The sequence below is a fragment of the Neophocaena asiaeorientalis genome, unplaced genomic scaffold, assembly GCF_003031525.2.
Source record: "Neophocaena asiaeorientalis asiaeorientalis breed wild unplaced genomic scaffold, Neophocaena_asiaeorientalis_V1.1 scaffold345, whole genome shotgun sequence".
Taxonomy (NCBI): Eukaryota; Metazoa; Chordata; class Mammalia; order Artiodactyla; family Phocoenidae; genus Neophocaena; species Neophocaena asiaeorientalis.
This window is the reverse complement of record NW_020175181.1, coordinates 3,061,918-3,079,117: the sequence shown is the minus strand read 5'-3', so window position 1 is coordinate 3,079,117 and position 17,200 is coordinate 3,061,918. Positions and strand designations below refer to the sequence as shown.

Below are 17,200 nucleotides of genomic sequence, written 5' to 3'. Positions count from 1 at the left end.
TCTTCTAAGTAATCTCCCTAGCAACATTATATATTGTGCATATGTATCTTTTTAAAGCCCCGGCTCAAAAATTCTTCATTGTTTCCCTACTGCCCACCCTCCAAAGTTCAAACTCTTTTAGTTGATATTAACAGCATCTGATCAGTCCTCCACCAACTTCCCAGCTTGATCCCCCTCCTGTTCCCTGTACTTCAAACTGGATAATCTCTCATTCCCCAAACCTGTCCTATGCCTTCCTAACTCCACCTGGAAATGGATACCTCTTCGTCTTTCATTTTCTAAGATCTAGCTATAATGCTGTATCTTTCATGTAGCTTCTTCTTCCCCCTTTCTCACCATCTAATCCCCTCCACCTGCAAAACAGAATGCAATCTCTATGTCCCTTGGAATACCACAGCATTCTGTACTTCTAATAGCACTCATGTCACTTCCTGTCTAGTTTCATAGTTAGTAGCATATCCAGCTGTCTTCCCCACTAGACTGTAAGCGACATGAAGGAACATATCTTTGTGTCACCCCCTGGGCCTAGCAGGTATAAGTATTTGTGTAATCAAATGGCTGAATGTGCTATAGTAGAGAACAAAAGTAGAGGCCAAAAGGGAAAAGAATTCCAAAATCAGATCATGCTGTTCAGAGGGAGATTTGTGTGTAGAAAGAGAATTAAATGAGCTCAATGGATTTCTCTTTCAAGGGACTCAAGTTCAAGTTTGGGTTCAGCAACTAGCTGTCATCTTGAGTAAGTGACTTTATTACCTCCAGCCTTAGTTTCTGTAAAATGGAAAGGTCAAAGCTGATGCCTCAGTGGTCCCTAGAGTTCCATTATTCTTACCTCCCCAAACAGCTTTCTACTGTAATCCTGGCAGACTTGCTGCATCTGAAGTTTAATTAAATAGGACGCTGAGGGAACTGCAATTATTTAATTTTAAAGCAGAGGTGGCAAACTTTCTAGCTTGTAGGTTAGAGAGAGCTGTTAGTTTAATATCACTCAGGCCTCAGAAAGTCTTAATAGACCCACTAACTCATCCCAATAAACCCCAGAATTCAGCTGTGTGCACGAGTGGAAGCAAGACTCGTGGTAAAATACAGGCCATCATTCTCTTGGGAGTCCCCTCTCTGACACTTTCCTCCGAGATTGCTATCTGACACACTAAGCAGACTGTCTTTTCTCAGCAGGCCCTTTGGGTAAAACTGTCACACGGACTGGTGACAATGGAAGCTTCAATGGAGGACAGACGCTAAGGATTTGAGGAAGCCAGGGACCTTGAGAATGACTGTGGATGCTTCACTAGGTGTGTGCTGGGCAAAGGTGTACTTTGGTCAGTTTAGGGCTTAGAAAGAAGGTGATGGCTTTGGTCTCGTCAAATAGGAGGGTTTGAGCTACAGACAGCAAATACTTGACCAAAAAGGAGAGATCAAGTCTATTTTGGAGAAAAGGTACTTCAGAAGTGGTGATTTCAAGGTGCTTCTATTAATTATACTTCTATTTTTGTGAGCTGCTAAAAAAGTAGCTATTGCAATTTTGGGCTGCGTTAATAAGCGTCTAGTGTCTAATGATAGAAGTAACAGAACGCTCAGGCTTTTTCACTAGTTAGACAATATCTGGAATGTTGTGTTCAGTTCTCAGCTCCCTATCAGCTACCTAGAGGTTATCCACACAGGATGCTGACTGGTCTAGCTGTGGCAGGAAGAAAAAATGTTTTACCTGGAAAGGTGCAGATTAACAAATATTAGGAAGGTTCTCTTGTAGAAGCACAAACTCAGGCTATGTTGCCTCAAAAACAAGGCCAGAATCAGTAGCAAATTCAAAGGAAGGCAGCCTTCATAACAGAGAAGTTGTTAATGTAGAGTTTTTAACTCTGTAAAAGATTAACTCATGAAGTAGTGAGACCCTATCATTAGACATACTCATTCTCCAAACTTAACAGTCTGCACCACTCAAAACTGTCCTGTGTATTATACGGTCCCTGGATTCCCACCAACCTACATAATTCTTACTTCTCCATCAAGACTCAGTTTAAATGTTGCTTCCTTCAACAGGATTTCCTGACCTTCCAGAAAAGCTAGGTGTGGGTATTAAATGCTCCCAAGCATTCTGTCCTTTGTTTACCATGTGTCTTCTCTGACATAACTATGTGTCATGAAAACTGGGGCTGTGTATTTTCAGTGTGCAGCATAGAAACTGGCATACTGTTATCTGGTGAATGACTGATGGCCATCAATCAGGGATGCTACAGAAAGAAATCCTGCAATGAAGAAGTCTGGACCACATAATTCTCAGGCATCTTCCAACTTTCCACTTACATGACTTTGGTGTAATCTAAGATTTATGTTAGCATTTCTGGTAGTTAGAATCTATGTCAAACTTTGGTCACCTAGAGCCTCCATTCCTTTTTCACTGACAATATTCTACACTTGTAAAATTGATTTAATCCACTGTAAGGCTTCACATTTGAAAGGAATTCATTTAACCTAAATATTTGGGTATATTCACAAGATGGAAGATTATATAGCCATTAAAAGTTACATTTCCTGTGGTAAGATGGAGTACGTGTGCTTTTCCCTATGCCTTCTGCTAAGTACAAGTAAAAATCCAGGATGCTATATATAAAACATACAGAGACTTCCCTGGCGGTCCAGCGGTTAAGACTCCACGCTTCCACTGCAGGGAGCACGGGTTCAATCCCTGCTCGGAGAACTAAGATCCCACATGCCACATGGCACAGCCAAAAGAAACCAAAGAAAAATCCCAAAAAAACAAAAGAAACAAACAAAAAGAAGATTCTGGAAGGTGGGAAGGAGAAGGCAGACAAGCTAGGTACCTCAGGACCTGAGGAATGACACAGCAGTGAGTTCCCTGGGTTTTCTTTTGCCTCATGTATCCAAACCTTAGAGCAGAAGTACAACCTGGAAATGCCAATGTGTACAGACCAATAAAAGCCTAACAAAAGCCTGCTCTCTTTAGTGAAGGATCAGGAAAGATGATAACCAATCTACTTCAGCCTGACACCTCAGAAAAGCTCTGTCTCACCACTCCCACCCACTCAAGCAAAGGCTGAGTGGAAATTTTAGAAAAATAAATTACTGAAAAATAGAATGAATGAAATAAAAAGCCTAGTATTATAGTTGAGCTCAAGAGCAGAATGGAGGAGACAGTGGAAAGAATCAGTGAAATGGAAGGCAAAACAATAATGACCTAATCTGAACAACAGAGAGAAAATAAACTAAAATAAGGAAAGAAAAGAAAAAGAAAGAAAGAAAAAAAACAGAGCCTCAGGGACCTGTGAGACTATAATAAGATCAGAGACCTGGAAGGAAAGGAGAAACGTGGTGGGGCTGAAAAGTACTTAAAGAGAAATAATGGATGAAAACTTCCCAAATTTGGCAGGAGGCATAAACCTACAGATTCAAGCTGAGAAAACCCCAAACAGGAAAAACTCAAAGAAATCTATGCCAAAAGACATAATTAAACCTGTAAAAATTAAAGACAAAGGAAAAATATCATGAAAGCGGTCAGAGAAAAAAATGACACCTCTCCGAACCTAAATAAGTGAACCTTCCCAATAAATATCTCAGAAACCCCACTTCTTCCCTGAGAGTGGTGAAATTATAGGGGATTAAGAGGCTCAGTGAGTACAAGAGGTGGCCTCAAAACCGCAAATGATAAGGAAATCTAAGTAGAGAAGAGGAATATTATCATAAGAGGAGAAATGATTCTCATATAACATGAAATAACTTTGCATGGTGCTCAAGAGAAATTAGAGAAAACAGCAAAGTAGGAAGTTTTCTGTGATATGTACTATTTTCCCATGAGATACAATGTTTAAAAAACTGCTCTTTCTTAAATGCAGAGTTGAGACAATTTTACGGCAGAAATTTCTAAGTTTAAGATGAAATGGACCTGATCTCATATAAAAAAGTATTGACAATGTTAAAAAAAAAAATGGGGGAAAAAACCATTTCAAATGACAGCAGATTTTTCATCAGAAACCATGAGGCCAGAGGAAAGAAGTGTTGAAAAAAAAGAAAAATTGTAACCGAGCAGGACACCATGGGGACTTTTCAGGACAGACCCCTCCCCCATATCCTCTGCTGTACCTCCTCTCTGAAGTACCCAGATAATAGTATCTGATGCACACTTCCTGAGTTGTTTTACAGATGCTAAAACCACCAATGGAAGAAATTACTTACTTGATGATCATGAGCACAAAGGCCCCCAGACCTACTGGCGCCGAAGGATTGATAATGTTAATTCCTATCATTCTGCCCTGTTATCCCACCACCAACCAATCAGAGAATTGTGTCTGCCCTGTTATCCCACCACCAACCAATCAGAGAATTGTGTCTGCCCTGTTATCCCACCACCAACCAATCAGAGAATTGTGCACAAGCTGATCACTCTAACCACTGTGACCTCAAAATCTATCAGTCAGAGAATTGTGCAGGAGCTGATCATGTACCCTGGGATGGCCCTCCTTCACTTTGCTTTTAAAAATGCTTTGCTGAAATCCTTCGGGGAGTTCGGGGTTTTTTTTTCCCCAGCATTAGCTGTCCGGAACTACCTGCTTGGCACCCTGCAATAACTGCTGTACTTTCCTTCACCACAACCTATTGTCAGTAGAATTGGATTTACTGCGCACAGGCGAGTGGACCCAAGTTTGGTTTGGTAACAATATCAAATCGGAATCCCATAACCTGCAAAAAAAAAATTCTCCAGGGCCAAAGGAGAAACCAAAACATTCTTAATCAAGGAAAACTAAAAGAATCTGTTGCCAGCAGACCTACACTAAAAGAATGGCTAAAGGAGTCCTCCACACAGAAAGGAAATGATAAAAGAAGGAACCCTGGAACATAACAAAGGATGAAAGAACAGAGTAAGTAAAAATACGGTGAATTCAATATGCTTTCCTTCTCTCTTAAGTTTTCTAAATTATGTTTGACAGTTAAGCAAAAATTAAACACTGTTGTGCTTCTAATATACTTAGAGAAAATATTTAAGACAATTATATTATAAATGGGAGAGGATAAAGGGGCGTAAAAGAAGGAAAAGTTTCTACACTCCACTCAAACTGTTAAAGTAACACCACCAGTAGCCTGTGATAACTTATATAATAACTAGAGTATCCACTAATAAAGCTATGCAGAAAGATTTACTCAAAAACACTATAGAGGGGCTTCCCTGGTAGCACAGTGGTTAAGAATCCACCTGCCAATGCAGGGAACATGGGTTCAATGCCTGGTCCAGGAAGATCCCACGTGCCGCGGAGCAACTAACCCACGAGCCGCAACTACTGAAGCCCATGTGCCTAGAGCCCGTGCTCCGCAACAAGAGAAGCCACCGCAATGAGAAGTTCGCGCACCGCAACGAAGAGTAGCCCCCACTCGCCACAACTAGAGAAAGCCTGCGCGCGGCAACGAAGACCCAACGCAGCCAAAAATAAAATAAATAAATGTATTAAAAAAACACTTGACAAATCAAAATGGAATTCAAAAAGTGTTCAAGTAACCCACAGGAGGGCAGGAAAAAGAAAACAGAAATGAAAAATGGAAAACAAGGGCTTCCCTGGTGGCACAGTGGTTAAGAATCCACCTGCCAATGCAGGGGACAGGTTTGAGCCCTGGTCCAGGAAGATCCCACATGCCACAGAGCAACTAAGCCTGTGCACCACAACTACTGAGCCTGTGCTCTAGAGCTCACAAGCCACAACTACTGAGCCCACGTGCCACAACAACTGAAGCCCGCGTGTCTAGAGCCTGTGCTCCACAACAGGAGAAGCCACCACAATGAGAAGCCCATGCACCGCAACAAAGAGTAGCCCCCGCTCACCACAACTAGAGAAAGCCTGCGGGCAGCAACGAAGACCCAAAGCAGCCAAAAATAAATAAATAAATTCATTTTTTTAAAAAATGGAAAACAAACAAACAAAAATAATAAACTTAAACGCTAACATATCAATAACTACGTAAGAGTAGGTGATCTAAGGACAGAAATTGGCATAATACATTAAAAAACATGATTGAACTATGTATTGTCTTATCACTTCAAATATAATGATATAAACAGGCTGAAAGTGCAAGGACAGAAAAAGATGTACCATGCAAATATTAATCAAAGGAAAGCAGAAATGTCTATATTAATATCAGATAAAATAGACATTAGAAAGAAAATTACCAGAGACACAGGGGGGACAGGATATAATAATAAAATTATATAATGAAGGCATAGCAATCCTAAATGTATATGCACCAAACAAGAGAGCTACAAAATATGTGAAGCAAAAATCAATAGAACTAAAAGGAGAAACAGACAAATCCACAATTAATGTTGGAAACTTCAAAACCCCTCTTTTAGCAACTGACAGAACTAAACAGAAATTCAGCAAGAATATAAAGGAACTCAACAACACCACTGACCAACAGGCTCTAATAAACATTTATAGAACACTTTATCCAACAGTAGCAGAATATACATTCTTTTCAAGCACCCATGTAACATATACCAAGATAGACCACGTCCTGGGCCATGAAAAAGAAACCTCAACAAATTTTTTAAAATTGAAATCATATAGTGTGTTCTCTGATCACAATGAAATCAAACTAGAAATCAATAACAGAAAGATAACAGGAAGATTTCTAACACTTGGAAACTAAACACACTTCTAAATAATCCACAGGTCAAACAGAAAATCTCAAGGGAAATTTTTTTAAAAAGCTGAATGAATGAGATGAAAATGAAAATACAACATATCAAAACTTGTGGGATACAGCTACATAGTACTGAGAGGGGAATTTATAATACTAAATGCATACATTAGAAAAGAAAGTCTCAAATCAATAATCTAAGCTCCCACCTCAAGAACCTAGAACAAGAAGAGTAGAGTAAACCCAAAGCAAGCAGAAGGGAGGAAATAAATGAAAAACCCAAGGAAGGAAAAACAAAAGATAAAGGCCATGAGACTGATTTTGAGACTACTTAGGACTGATAAGCAGATGAAAGTAAACCAAGTGAGGCTGCTTTCGTTTCTTCTGGGGAGAGAGCACACATGACTGAGGAGTGCACTGGAAAATCGCTCTAGAACACTGCTACAAAGGGTTCATTTCTGAATTCCTAAGTTCCTATACCTATGTAATTATCTTTTCACATTCTGGGCTAAGGCACAAAGTAAAAAGCAACAGTCCTTTGAAGGTTAAAATATCTTATCTAAGTGTTTGAAACATTAGCAGCAAAATTTCCTACCACTATTTAAGGGGACAGCACAGAAGACCAACAGATATCCATTAAGGTAAAGCTCCGAAGGGAAGCCACAAACACCAGCTAAATTTACCTATTTTTACACATGACTTGAATACTGGTTGTTCGGTAATTCGGGATCTTTCCTTCAACCCACTGACAATACTGGATATAGGTTTTCTCAAAAAGTCTTTCTTACCTCGTAGAAGAAGGGATGTCCAGCCATATCGAAGATGTTAACTTTGATTTCTCTGTCTCTGACTTGTACCCTGAAATGTTCAAATGCAAACAATCCCAAAGAAGGTCATGGCTTCTGTATTCATATTAATATCATTTATGTCGCTTATGAATTTCAAAAGGTTATGTGTATGAAATTTAAAAGAGGTACTTTCTTAGTGCCTCTTCTTGATTCCAGATAATCTTTACCACAGGAGTCACAACCTGGCAGGTGGCTCCTGTTTTAAGAACCCTGAACTCACTTGGAATAAACACCCTCATTTAGCCTCACCTTACCTCGACACTTCAGTCCACACCCCGTAACAAACAAATAGTAGCTATTACTGTGGTGCTAAAAAAAAAAATGGATTAGGGACAGTAGGAGCAAGATGAAGGAAAACAAAATGTTTTACTTCACTTAGTAAGACATCGTAATTACTACTGGTTATGCTTGGTTACCATGCAGTACAATAAATAGTATAAAATAAACAGTATAAAGATGTATATTATTAATGTTGATTGTTTAATTTTCCTATGCCCTTCATCTGAGCAAGAACAATAGTCAATTTGTTTTCAGAAATTTGGAAATACAGAAGAGAACAAAAAGGGAAGTAACAACCATTCATGTTAGAATTAACTACTGTTAACATCACAGTATACTTGCTTCCAGTCCTTTTATTTTTTTAAAGAAAAATCACTATTACTGTTTCTATAGCAAAGGCGGCTGGTTGGGGATGGCTGACAGAGTAGTGGGGCAGGCCGCGGGACCCTTGAAGGATTGTGCGTGACTGCAGGCAGCCTCCTTTGGGAGGCCGTTTCCGTTTCCATTCTTTTTTCACCTCGGTCCCCACCCCAGGACTCTGGGCCTCATTTTCTTATCTGGAAAGAAGGGTGTGAAGTCGTCTCCCCGCCCACACTCAGTGGTGTTAGGGCAAACCGAGGGCAAGCTGCCCAGCAAAGGTGCTGACCTGGCATGCGGTCCCTGTGGCTCCTGTGTGGCCCCATTTCTGCCCTCTGAAGCAGCAGAGCCCACGCACCAGATGTTACAGAACCTCCCTATCTTGGCTGCCCATCTCTGCAAATATGTGAACCAGACTAGAATGGTCAACCCCAGGAGAGGCTGGACACAGAAGGCACTGCCCTGCCTTTGAGAAACCTGGAACAACTGGGGGAGACACAGCTGTGTAGGTAAAGAATACCTGGATGGCAGAGGAGACATGATTCTGTAGATAAACCCCACACTCACATCTGCACCCAACCAGGAGAGCAGAGGCATGACTGGTCTCCACCACGGGGCCAAGGGCTGCCACCTTCCCTCCTCCTCCTTCTTTAGGACAGCTTTACTTTAGTATAATTGATGTACAGTAAGCTGCGCATGTTTAAAGTATATAATTTGATGAGTTTGACATATGTCTACGCCTGTGAAGCCATCACCACAGTCAAGACAATGAACATATCACTCATTTCCTTGGGCCCCTTTGAAACCCCTCCTTCCTGCCCTTCCTGCCCTACTTAGCCAACCACTGATCTGCTGTCAGTCACTATTAGGTCAGTTTACTTTTTCTAGAATTGGATATATGTGAAATCATACCGTGTGTTCACTTTTTTGTCTACGTTCTTTTACTCAACATTATTATTTTAGGGTTTATCTATGTTGCTGCGTATATGAATAGTTTGTTCCTCTCACTGCTGAGTAGTATTCCATCATATGAATATGCCACAGTTTGTTTATCCATTAATCTGTTGATGGACAGTTGAGTTGTTTCTAACTTGGCACTACTAGAAATATAGCTTCTATGAATGTTCACATACAAAAAAAAAATTAAAATCACTATTGGAAAATGGATGAATGAAACTTCATAAATAATTCAAACACTAAAGAAAAGTAGAAAGATGAAAGTTTAAAAGTTATCCCAAATCTTACCACCCAGAAGAAAAACCTTCATTAATATAGATGAACATTACTGTAGACTTCTTTGTGTACATAGATAAGACTGATAGACATAAATATTTTTATAAAATTGGGATTATATTAATTTAAAAGCGTAAAATTTACATTTCACTGAATTTAACAAAAGAAAAAAAAAGAAACTGATGTAAACTGGGAGGAATTATTGAGCTTTAAATATAAATGCTCTTTACTACAGAAACAGTATTTCCTAAAAACATTCCTGTAAGGTTAAAAATGGAGATTATTAGCAATAAATTAACAGGTTAAAGTTATGTTTTTTTAAGTAGCATGTTTCAGTTTAGACAGCATTGATTAAGAGTCCCTCCCATGGACTACAAGGACAGCAGCACCTGCTCCCATTGTTTCTATACTACCTCCTGGCTTATTTATGACTATTGTTCCCTGTCCAAGTTCATAATATCCTCTATTACTTTTCTTTCACTTTTTTTTCCACTTTCTTTTCTGAAACCATAATTCCTACAGTTGTTTTATATTACTTGTATATTTCAATCAAAGTAACTACTAATCATCATGATTTCTTCATTCCTGAATTCTCTGCCATATTTCATCAATTCTAAGATGCAAATTTGTTTCCATTATAACATCTGTGAAATCAGGATCCATTTTACAAAAGACAGTGTGAGAACAGCAAAACAAAACAACAACAGAGTTGGAGAGCATCTGCATTAGATCTCGTGTAACAATTTATATTAGAAAGTTTTGCCAGATAGCAGCTGAGAAGGGATGGAACTGAAGTTTATAAAATCAGGAAGTAACACAAATGTGTTCACAAATTGAAACTCAAAAGAGGTCAATTTAATTCAGAAGTCTGACAGAGGAAATTACCTTGAGAAAAATGGTAATTCATTACCTCAAGCCAGTGCTTGCTTTCCTAAATTGTGGCCTGAAGACCACCTGCACCATTATATGGAAATATGGGGAGGGTGTTTAAAATGTAGTCCTGTGCCCCACCTCAGATCCCGTGAATCAGAATCTTAGTGGGTGGGTCTTAGGAATATTCATTTTCACAAACTCTACAACTAATTCTTAAGTATACTGAAATCTGAAGGATGGAGTGGGAATCTATTTTTGTTTTGTTTTGTTTTTTAACATTTTTATTGGAGTATAATTGCTTTACAATGGTGTGTTAGTTTCTGCTTTATAACAAAGTGAATCAGCTATACATATACGAATCTATTGTTTTGACTGCCCAAAAGAGTACCCTCCTTCTCCCAACTGTGGTTTAAATGGGTTCTTCCATCTTCTTTTTTGATGCCACTCTGCTGGCCACAGTTAACTGAGCTGGGGAAAGGCACCTATCTCTACCTGGACAATCAAAACCTTACCTGGTATTTTTTAAATTTGTGATTAGTTTTGGTAAACTTGAGAGCTACCAGCAGCTGTGGAGAAGGAGCCAAAAGGTAGAGAGAGACACGTCATGAAAGGACCAGGTTATATTCTCTCCCTGGTTCCAGCGATCTCTGAGACCCAGCTACATCCTTATAATTGGATTATGTGAATTGATTTTTTTTTTTGGCTTGAGTTGGGTTTCTGTCAATCATATTCTCCTCCTCACCATAAGACAAAAAATAAAAATAAAAAATCAACCAGAAACAATACAGTCAGCCTTACGGAAGGCTCTGTATCCATGGATTCGACTAAACTTGGATCAAAAATATTCAGAAAAAAATTCCAGAAAGTTCTAAAAAGCAAAACTTGAATTTGCCACAAGGTGGCAACTATATATTTACATAGCATTAACACTGTATTTAAAACTATTTATTGATATATTGTATTAGGTATTAGAGAGATGATTTAAAGTATTGAGAGGATGTGCATAGGTTACATGCAAATACTACACTATTTTATATAAGGGACTTGAACATCTGCAGATTTTGGCATCCACAGGGGATCCTGGAACCAACATCCCTTGGATATTGAGAGGTGACTGTAGTCTGTTGAATAAACCACAGTTCTAGGGCATAACATGGTAACTCTTATTTCTTAAATGAATAAATTAGCTACTTAACATGGATTCAAAACAAAACTGCCTTGAATAGGATATCCTACCATATAACTGATGAAATCCTGTGCCCTGAAGTATAGATACACCCTACACTTTAGTCTACCTTCTTGAATGTTGCCCTCCTATTCTAATGTTGCAAACTTCCTCTTCAGATGTATCATCTTACCTAACAATAATTATTTATTGAGTATCGACTATGTATAAGCACTGTGCCAGGCACTTGGAGGTAATTTATACTAATAGCCCCTTCTTAATGGAGCTTTAAATCTAGCAGGAGACATGAAACATATACAAACGATAACACAAGACAATTTATGCTAAGACCCATGAATAGCAGAGAATTTTAATATTTCTGTCATTTTCAACTAAAATGAGTCCTGACTGATAAAGGAGCTGTTCAGAAAGCCATATGGGAACAGTTACACTTTATACCTTGAGGAGATTGAGAGGCGGAGAGATGAGGGGAAAGGACATTTCAGGTGGACAGAATGAATGATGGCACTGAGATAGGAAAGTATGATGGCACAAATTCAGCATGGGTGGAGAGTAAAATGTGTAAAAGAATGAGATAAGAGAGAAGGGAAGGGGCAGGTTGGGGTCTGAACAGTGAGCACCTAAAATTCCACCTTTGGGGATGTGCTGTCTACCCCAATTCTACTTTCCCCCAGTGTAATTTCCTGTTAATGTGACCCTATCTCCCCAAGCTCAACCCACCCTTGATTCATCTCCAAATAAATTCCCATTTATACCTAATTTTACTCTTCCCAGATCATTTTTGCTGGATTCTAATAGGATGTAAAGATCATAAAAGGAAGTTCTCTGATAGAAAATTTTCCACATAATATTTAGGCTTTTGGGAGAGAATATTTCAAAATTCTCTAAAAATATACTTGCTAACGAGAACTGCTTATATAGAAACATGCTTCCTGAAAAGCTACATCTGCCAGGCAGGCTTCGTGCAGACTTGCTCATCACCAGACCCTACACCCCACACGAAGCCTGGCAAACAGAAGGTACTCCATGATGAACAAATGATGTGATTACTACGATCTGTAAAGGTCTCATTCTTATGTGTCCCAGTTTATCTTCAGACTCTCCATTTCAAGACAGATCAGTTTAGAAGGGTTCTGAATTTCTGTGTAATTTGCAAGCCCAAGGAAAGAATATATGTACTCACTTTGTGACTCCATAGTCAATTCCAATTGTTGCAAGGTATTTAGACACAAATCTCTTCTCACAGTATCGCTTTATAATACAGCTCTAAAAAGGTAAAAATACATGCTTTTAGTAAAGACACTCTGGGAACATATACAAAATAAGCACATTTCTTCATTATGGTTTCTTCATTCACCACGAGACACAAAGCTTTTTCAAAAGCCAAAACTATAAAATAACTGAAACAAATACTAAAGGTGAAGATTTTAAAGAAAAATTATTTTTAAATTCTTCCCTTAATACCAAATATGGGTATGTTTTCAGTTTAGTGTTCAATCCTTGTTCTCTTTTCCTTTTTTTTTTAATAAATTATTATTATTTATTTATTTATTTTTGGCCGTGTTGGGTCTTCGTTGCTGCGTGTGGGCTTTCTCTAGTTGCAGCGAGTAGGGGCTACTCTTCTTGTGGTGCGCGGTTTTCTCCTTGTGGTGGTTTCTCTTGTTGTGGAGCACAGGCTCTAGGCATGAGGGCTTCAGTAGTTGTGGCACATGGGCTCAGTAGTTGTGGCTCCCCAGCTCTAGAGCGCAGGCTCAGCAGTTGTGGCACACGGGCTTAGCTGCTCAGCGGCATGTGGGATCTTCCCAGACCAGGGATTGAATCCATGTCCCCTGCATTGGCAGGCGGATTCTTAATCACTGAGCCACCAGGGAAGTCCTTCTCTTTCCTTTTGAAGACCTCTTCTGCTCGTATATTTTTAATAATAATACCAAAATATGTGCCTACCTTGACCTCCCTCCCCAGACCAGATCCACATCTCCAAATATCTACCAGACTAATTTCTACTTAGATGCCCCACTCACTGTTCCACAAACTCAAAATGCCCAAAAATGAACTAATCTTATACATAAAAACAGCAAATCCTGCTCACATCCTAGTTCTGTTAATAATACCACCATTTTCCCGATTACAGGGTATTAAATTATTAAAGTCACGTTTGATTCTGAGTCTTTCTAAATCTTCTTTTGAATGTTGCTTCCATCTTTCTCCTCACTCCAATTCCCACTGGTACCATTGTGGTTTAAGTCTTCATCATCTACTTCTGTACAACTACAACTACAGGAAATTCTTTATTGGTCTTTATGTCCCCTTTCCCTCCCAACTTCAATCAGCACTGCATACCACTAATGTTATTTCACTTCCCTAACTCAAAAATCTTCAGTGGCTTCTCACTGCCAAGAGTTCAGCATCCAAATTCCTTTGTCCGTTATTCAAGATCCTCCATAATCTGGCCCTAATCTGTCTTTTCTGTCTAAACCCTTCGAATATAAACGCTCCATTTCTGCAAAACTCCCAGGCCTGACTTTTGTCATTACTTTTCTCTCTACTTGGAAAGAGCTTTCTCCCTTCTTTCCAAATCTTACTTATCCTTTAAGGTCCAGTGCAAACTCTGAGCTTCCAGGTTATAAGAGATCTTGCCTACATCTGAACTTCTCTAACACTTTTAATATACTATATGTGTATATAGTACATATACTATATATGTATATAAATGTATATATACATATATAATGTAATAGTTATCAGTTATTCACTGACTTGTTATCTTTTCACATGTGCATATTTATCTTACTTCTTCAGCTAGACAGTAAACTACTTGAGGGCAAGCACCAGTATTTTACTTCTTTATATCTTATAACTTTATATCTGAGCAATTAGCTCAGTGCCAATGAAAAACTGAATTAGGGCTTCCCTGCTGGCGCAGTGGTTGAGAGTCCGCCTGCTGATGCAGGGGACACGGGTTCGTGCCCCGGTCCGGGAAGATCCCACATGCCGCGGAGCGGCTGTGCCCGTGAGCCATGGCCGCTGAGCCTGCGCGTCCGGAGCCTGTGCTCCGCAACGGGAGAGGCCACAACAGTGAGAGGCCCGCGTACCACAAAAAAAAAAAAAAAAAAAAACTGAATTAAAATGACTTGTACGTTAATGGCGATCCTTAGCACTCATGAAACATAATTTACTTGAAGTGCTGGTCATGAAGCTTATTCTGCTCAAATACTTTCCTGATGAACCTCAATCTATATTAAATAGGACAGTTGCTTTAAAAAGTACTTAATAAGCTCATTGTGAACTGAAGGAAAAACTTCTTTGGAGTGAGTACTGCTAAGAGGCTATACTTTTAAAAAACACTTTACAGGTTGAAAGCAGTTCTCAAATGTCTTCTCTCACAATATCCTAGAATAATAAATACAGCCTTTTTCTAAATTATTCATGAGATTAAGGGACCTGGAAGTCCTTTAATTCCAGTACACTATTTAAACACTAGCCCTAAGTATTTAAAGAGATTCACATTTAATTAATGGTATGAATAACCACTCCCTATAACCAAAGAGACAGGGTTCCTGGACCTTAGGATCTTATAAACTAAGTTAAATAACATAAATATAGAGAGACTTTTTTGCTTTCTCTATTTTCTTAAATAGATTTTTTAGGTACTTTTTTAATGCAGTCCCAATTAAAATCTTAACCAATTAAAATCTTAAGTTTTGAAAAAATAATCTTAAGGTTTGAATCTTTTTTTGCCTAATAGAATTAACCTAAAATTCATATGAAAGAACAGTTATCTGAGAAGAACTAATCCAAGTATGAAAAACAGGAAAGGGGCAGGGCAGTAGAAAGAGGTGGGAATTTGTATTGACAAATATTAAAATACAGTCTGAAACTGAGAGAGTATTATACTGGCATAAGAATAGACAAGTAGGTCAGTAGAACAGAACAGAGAGCTCAGAAATGGATCCCATTATATATAAAAATTTAAAAAGTGACAAAGGTGATATTTAAAGTCAATGGGAAAAAAAAATCTATTTAGTAAAATGTTACTGGCATAATTGCATATCCATCAGGAAAAAAATTAAGTTGGGCCCTGAATTTCCCTATATACAAAAATAAATTACAGATAAATTTATGATTTAAGCATTTAAAAATAAAACAATAAAAATTTCAGAAGAAAATGTGCAATATATGTACAACCTTAGGGAAACCTTTTCAACCAAGAAAGAAAACCCAGAAACCATAAAAGACAGGCATAATCTGTATGTGTATGGCTGATTCATTTTGTTGTGCAGTGGAGGCTAACACAACATTGTAAAGCAACCATACTCCAATAAAGAAAAAAAAAAAAAAAAAAAGACAGGCATAGCCAAAGCAATCTTGAAAAAAGAACAAAGCTGGAGGTATCATACCCCCTGATTTCAAGCTATACTACAAAATGACAGTAATCAAAACAGTAGGTTATTGACACAAAAACAGACACATATATCAATGGAACAGAATAGAGAGCCCAGAAACAAACCCACACTTATATGGTCAATTAATCAATGACAAAGAGGGAAGAATATATAATGGTAAAACACACCCCTTTCAATAAATGGTGTTGGGAAAACTCGACAGCTATATGTAAAAGAATCAACTGGACTACTTTCTCACACCATATACAAAAATAAAGTCAAAATGGATTAAAGACTTAAATCTAAGTCCTGAAACCATAAAACTCCTAGAAGAAAACATAGGTAGTACACTCTTTGACATCAGTCTTAGCAAAATTTTTTTGGATCTGTCTTTTCAGGCAAGAGAGACAAAAGTAAAAATAAACAAATGGGGCTACATCAAACTAAAAAGCTTTTGCACAGCAAAGGAAACTATCAACAAAATGAAAAGGTAGCCTACTGACTGAGAGAATATACTTGTAAACAATATGTCTGATAAGGGGTTAATATTCAAAATATAGAAAGAACACAGACAACTCAACATCAAAAAAACCAAATAGCCCAATTAAAAAATGGGCAGAGGATCTGAATAGACATTTTTCCAAAGAAGACATACAGATGGTCAACAGGCACATGAAAAAGACGCTCAGCACCACTAATCATTAGGGAAATGCAAATCAAAACCACAATGAGGGCTTCCCTGGTGGCGCAGTGGTTGAGAGTCCGCCTGCCGATGCAGGGGACATGGGTTCGTGCCCCGGTCCGGGAAGATCCCACATGCCGCGGAGCGGCTGGGCCCGTGAGCCATGGCCGCTGAGCCTGCGCGTCCGGAGCCTGTGCTCCGCAACGGGAGAGGCCACAACAGTGAGAGACCCGTGTACCGCAAAAAAAAAAAAAAAAAAAAAAACCACAATGAGATATCACCTTTTACACCTGTCAGAATGTCTATCATCAAAAAGACAATAAATGACAAGTGTTAGAGGAGATATGAAAAAAAAAAGGAACCCTGGTGCAATGCTGGTGGGATTGTAAATTGGTGCAGCCACATGGAAAACAGTATGGTGGTTCCTAAAAAAAATAAAATAGAACTACCATATGATCCAGCAATTTCACCTGTGGGTATATACCTGAAGAAAACAAAAACACCAATTCGAAAAAATATATGCACCCCAATGTTCACTGCAGCATTATTTACAATAGCCAAGATATGGAAGCAACCTAAGTGTCCATCCGTAGACAAATGGATAAAGAAGATGTGACATATAAAAATGGAATATTACTCAGCTATTTTAAAAAAATGAAACCTTACCATTTGTGAAAACATGAATGAATTCTAGAGGGAATTATGCTAAGTGAAATAAGTC

At 38.6% G+C, this 17,200-nt stretch overlaps 1 protein-coding gene across 2 annotated transcripts in view; it reads right to left on the bottom strand.

Annotated features, from left to right (window-relative positions):
* DNAJC27 (DnaJ heat shock protein family (Hsp40) member C27) overlaps positions 1 to 17,200 on the bottom strand; it is a 39,816-nt gene that overhangs the window by 16,951 nt on the left and 5,665 nt on the right. For both annotated transcript variants that reach the window (XM_024764546.1, XM_024764547.1), the window contains exons 2-3: positions 12,599 to 12,681; positions 7,428 to 7,497 (exon numbers count right to left, since the gene is read on the bottom strand). In XM_024764546.1, coding sequence (XP_024620314.1) covers positions 7,428 to 7,497; positions 12,599 to 12,681 — 153 coding nt within the window. The remainder of the gene's footprint in view (positions 1 to 7,427; positions 7,498 to 12,598; positions 12,682 to 17,200) is intronic.